We start from the raw sequence: 5,287 nt of genomic DNA on the forward strand, positions 1-5,287 counted from the left end.
TAAGTTGGTCTACTCTCAAGAGAGGATTTTAAGTGTTTCAATATTTCATCTTTCATAAACTAAAGAGAAAAGACCTAAAATGTACTACTTATAGTATATTACAAAATAGACAAAAAGACCACATTACCCTTAATGACCAAGGGTGGGCTTGGTGTGTTTGAAGACAACATTAATTGTCCAAAATACCCTAAGATATAAGTGACCTAAATGCCCTTAGTAAAGGGAACCAAAACCGTGAACCAACTAAGGTGGTCCAAACCCGAGAGTCCTTAAGTCTTTAAGGCTCCAAGCAATCTTTCACACTTGGGTTTGATCAATGGTAGGCTCAAAACGTCCCCTCCAAGTATGATCCCATGCCCTCCATGTGACCAAAGCTTGATTCTTCACATAGTGACTTTGAATGATGTTGTCAAAAGCTAAGGCGACCATTATTCTTGTATCAAAGGGACCTCTATGATCTCAACTCATGCCCAACTAGATTCACACACTACATAAATGATTAACACACTATATTTGCATTGGATTTATGGCTTTTGGAACATCTACGCATAGAAATCATGGCTTTCGTTCTAGCCCGAAATACGGGGTGTTACACAAAACCACATGTTATAGAGTGTACCTACTAATTTTTGCAATAATGGAGAAAGCCTTCACATTTCTTCTCTTAATACTCTTCTTGCTTATGGCTAGTTCAGTCATGACCCAAACCAACATTACCACTGATCAATTAGCTCTTCTCTCCTTAAAATCTCAAATTATTTTGGACCCCTTTAGTTCTTGGATAAAAGTTGGTCTCCCACTATTTTTGTTTGTCATTGGGTAGGAGTCACTTGTGGTTCTCGTCACCAGCGAGTGAAGTCCTTGAATCTTTCTAACATGACTCTTACTGGCAGGATTCCCCGCAAGTTTGGAAACCTCTCATTTCTTGTTTCTCTTGAGTTGGGAAGTAACAATTTCCAGGGAAATTTGCCTCAAGAAATGATGCGCTTGCGTCAGCTTAAGTTTCTTGATTTAAGTGTCAAGAACTTGAGCGGGAAGGTTCCCTCTTGGTTTGGATTCTTACACCAAATTCAAGTTCTAAATCTTAGGAATAATAGCTTCACTGGTTCTATCCCTTCTTCATTCTCTAATATGTCCACACTTGAGACTTTGAATATGAACATCAATTCCATATTGGGCCAAATTCCAAAAGTGATTGGAAAACTTATAAACCTTAGAGTATTAAAATTGGGAGGTAACAAGCTCGTAAGCTTTATTCCTCTGTCACTCTCGAATGCCTCAAGGTTGGAGACTTTGGAGATATCTTATAATTCACTTCAAGGAAACATTCCAGAACGGCAATCTTCACAACATGAATGTTCTATCCATACAAGCTAATCAACTTATGGGATCTATACCTTTCACAATTTTTAATATTTCTAGGATCGAAATCATTGCCTTTACTGGCAATAGCTTATCAGGAAGTCTTCCCAATGGTTTATGCAATGGTCTCCCGATACTCAAAGAGCATTATCTATGCACAAACAAGCTTCACGGTCATATGCCTACAAGCTTATCAAATTGTTCACAACTTCAAATTTTGTCTTTATCGAAAAATGAGTTTGATGGACCAATACATAGTGAAATTGGAAAACTGAGTAACTTGCAGATATTGTATCTCGGAACTAACCATTTCACAGGTATGTTTTATCTTATGAATTCTAGTAATATTTTATCTAATTACTTCAAAAAAAAAAACTACACATTAACTGCAGGAATAATTCCACAAGAAATTGGAAATCTTGTTAATTTGATGGAGTTATGGATGGAGAAAAACCAGATTACCGGATCTGTCCCAATCTCCATATTCAATATCTCGTCGCTGCAAATTTTGTCACTGTGGCAGAACAATCTTAGTGGATTCTTACCACGGGAGATTGGCAACTTAAACAAGATGCAACATCTACAAATTGGTGTAAATAAGCTTATCGGTACATATATATTCTAATGGTGTCTCATGCTTATTTTTATAGATCCATTAGAACTATTAAAATTCTATGAATTTATGCATGTAATGAGTAATAAAACGTAACAATTATAAATAAATTTTCAAGCGTATGACAAGAAACATCATATAAGGAGTGTCTTATAATGTTTAAAATTAATCTGTTTTAAGAAATAACCAGTAAATTTGAACTCCTGTTGGTAGTTAACGAAATTCTAATAAAGTATCAGTTTATATATTTGAGTCCATATAAAAATACAAACCTGCGCAATCAGAAATTCACAGACAATTAAATTAAGAACTTTAATGGAGAAAAAAAATATATAATATGTACATCCTTCTTAAGACTTTGATCAATAACACTAGGAAAAAGTACATAGTTATTACATAATTTTCTGAGTTCTTGTCGACACCTTTTCATCAGGTCAAACTAAAGCTTGAATCACATAGATGAGCATTAACCAAAATAGTCCATCTCACTTGTATTAATTTTTTCTTCATGGGTTGACAGGTGAAATACCCAAAGAGATAAGCAATCTCATTGAGTTGGAGAAACTTGATCTTGGGTTTAACAGTTTTAGTGGTCGACATAATATGGAGATCTTCAACATATCAGGGCTGAGAATAATTGATCTTAAATTCAATAATCTATCAGGAAGCCTCCCACCAAACATGTGTTCTATCTTACCCAACATTGAAAAACTTTATTTGAGTAACTTAACCAATCTTGTTGGGACTATTCCTCATTCCATCTCCAATTGTTCCAAACTTACTCTTCTAGATCTTTCTATCAATCAACTCTCTGTCTTGATTCCCAACTCACTTGGATATTTGACTCATCTAAAGTTGCTAAATTTAGCAGAAAACAATTTAACAACTCTTTCTCTAACTTTGAACCCTCTAAACGGCATGCTTTCAGCTTCCACGGGGAACCTTTCCACCTCTCTTAGAAATTTTTACGCCAACGTTTGCAAAATCAAAGGGAGAATCCCAAATGAACTATGGAACTTAAGCAGATTATTAGATCTTGATCTTTCTAGAAACTACTTAGTTGGATCAATTCCCACATCAATTGGAAACTTGAGAAACCTGCAGGGCTTGTCCTTGAGTAACAACAAACTTACAGGATTTATTCGTGATCAAATATGTAAATTTCAGCATTTCGGTGATATTTACTTTGGTCAAAATCAACTTGCAGGATTGCTTCCTAATTGTTTAGGGGATATTACTTCCCTTCGGGAGATACATCTCGGTTACAATAAATTGAGTACCAATATACCACCAAGCTTAGGGAGCATTCGCGATCTAGTGGTTCTTGACTTATCGTCAAAAAACATGGTAGGTTCTTTACCTCCAGAAATTAGAAATCTAAAGGCCGCGACACTAATAGATCTGTCAATGAATCAATTTTCAAGTAGAATTCCTAGAGAAATTGGAGGATTGCAAAATCTGGAAAACCTTTCTTTGAGACACAACAAGTTGCCAGGAGCTATACCTGACTCAATGAGCGACATGGTAGGTTTGGAATTCCTAGACCTTTCTCATAACAGTATATCTGGAATCATTCCTAAGTCTTTGGAGAAACTTCAAAACCTTAAGTATTTCAATGTTTCTTTCAACAAATTGTATGGTGAAATACCCTCGGGAGGTCCTTTCAAGAGCCTCTCGAGTCAGTTTTTCATCCACAATGAAGCATTGTGTAGTTCTTCAAGATTTAGTCTCCCGCCATGCCTAACTTCATCAAAGCACAAATCAAATAGGAACAAATTGCTAGTTCTTTTTCTTTTGCTAGGACTAGAACTTTTATTTGTTCCAATCACTTATTTGTTTGTATGGATACGTTATGGAAAAGGTAAAAGAGCTCCTCAACAAACTGATGCATTGTATGCCATTACAAGAGAAAGAATTTCATACTATGAATTGATCCAAGCAACTGATGCGCTTAGCGAGAGTAATCTGATTGGTACTGGAAGTTTTAGCTCTGTTTACAAAGGTGTTCTCAAAAGTGGAACTGCCATTGCAGTTAAAGTGTTCAATCTGCAACTAGATGCGGCATTTAATACCTTTGATACGGAATGTGAAGTTCTGTGTAGCCTTCACCATAGGAATCCCGTAAAAGTCATTACTAGTTGTTCCAACCTTGAATTTAAGGCTTTAGTGCTCGATTATATGCCAAATGAAAGTCTTGAGAAGTATTTGTATTCGCACAACTACTTCCTTGACATCAAGCAGAGACTAAGCATAATGATAGATGTGGCATGTGCATTGGAATATCTCCATCATGGGTGTACTTCGGTGATTCATTGTGATCTAAAGCCTAGTAAAGTCTTGCTGGATGAGGATATGGTTGCCCACCTAAGCGATTTTGGCACTTCAAAACATATTGGTGATGATGAGAGTGATTTATACACTAAAACTTTAGCAACATTGGGGTATATTGCACCAGGTATGTATCATATTTTTGCTCATTTTTCCTCTTTTATTTTTTTTTGACCTCCTAGAAAGTATGTTGCATCTTTATATTAATTGTTTGACTGTAGAGTATGGACTGGATGGATTTGTTTCAACAAAATGTGATGTCTATAGCTACGGGATCATGCTGCTGGAAACGTTTACCAGGAGGAGGCCTAATGAGTTTGAGGGAGATATTAGCTTGAAGCAGTGGGTGAGTTATTCACTTCTATAGGCAGTAATGGATGTCGTAGATGCCAACTTGGTAACACCAACGGGTAAAGGCTTACAAAAGGAGCTTGATGTTGTGGCATCAATCATGAATGTGGCATTATATTGTTGTGCTGAATCTCCGGCAAGAAGGACTAACATGAAAGATGTTGTAGGAGTGCTACAGAAGATAAATATTCAACTACTTGCATGTTGAACATTGTTGCAAATATTTATAATGGTTCTCTTTTATCTTTTAGCACTTGATTTGTCTATGATTCTGTTTTCAGAAATTGTAGCTGGTTGCAATAAATCTGACTATTTCCTTTTGATATGAATGTTGCATAAGTTTGGAACTTGAAAATCTTGAAACAGAATATGTTAAAAAAAAAAAAAAAGAAATCGTCAGAGGAATTAACAAATAGGAATGTGCAATATCCCCTTATGTTTGTTCCTCGTTGTCCAAATTACCGACAAAATGTCTTCAGCACATGATTTCCAGCCAGACTGACCATGCTCTTCTGTACTTTAGATTGTGTAGCCTTATGACAGAATTTCTCCTTCAAGAGGACGCATCAAGATATTACAAATAATCAGGTGAGATTCCCTTTAGGCTCCAATACTAACCAAATGATGTGCCTC

The 5,287-nt window shown here is 36.1% G+C and overlaps 1 protein-coding gene across 1 annotated transcript; it reads left to right on the plus strand.

The window, feature by feature from the left end:
- Window positions 1–554: 554 nt before the first annotated feature.
- On the plus strand, window positions 555–4,944 carry LOC107869174 (probable LRR receptor-like serine/threonine-protein kinase At3g47570). Its single transcript, XM_047403404.1, has 5 exons — window positions 555–1,679; window positions 1,755–1,970; window positions 2,496–4,430; window positions 4,525–4,649; window positions 4,936–4,944. The coding sequence occupies exons 1-5, from the start codon at window positions 1,274–1,276 to the stop codon at window positions 4,942–4,944; spliced, it is 2,691 nt and encodes an 896-aa protein (XP_047259360.1). The 5' UTR covers window positions 555–1,273.
- The last annotated feature ends 343 nt before the right edge of the window (window positions 4,945–5,287 follow it).

Source organism: Capsicum annuum, unplaced genomic scaffold (assembly GCF_002878395.1).
Source record: "Capsicum annuum cultivar UCD-10X-F1 unplaced genomic scaffold, UCD10Xv1.1 ctg4074, whole genome shotgun sequence".
Lineage (NCBI taxonomy): Eukaryota > Viridiplantae > Streptophyta > Magnoliopsida > Solanales > Solanaceae > Capsicum > Capsicum annuum.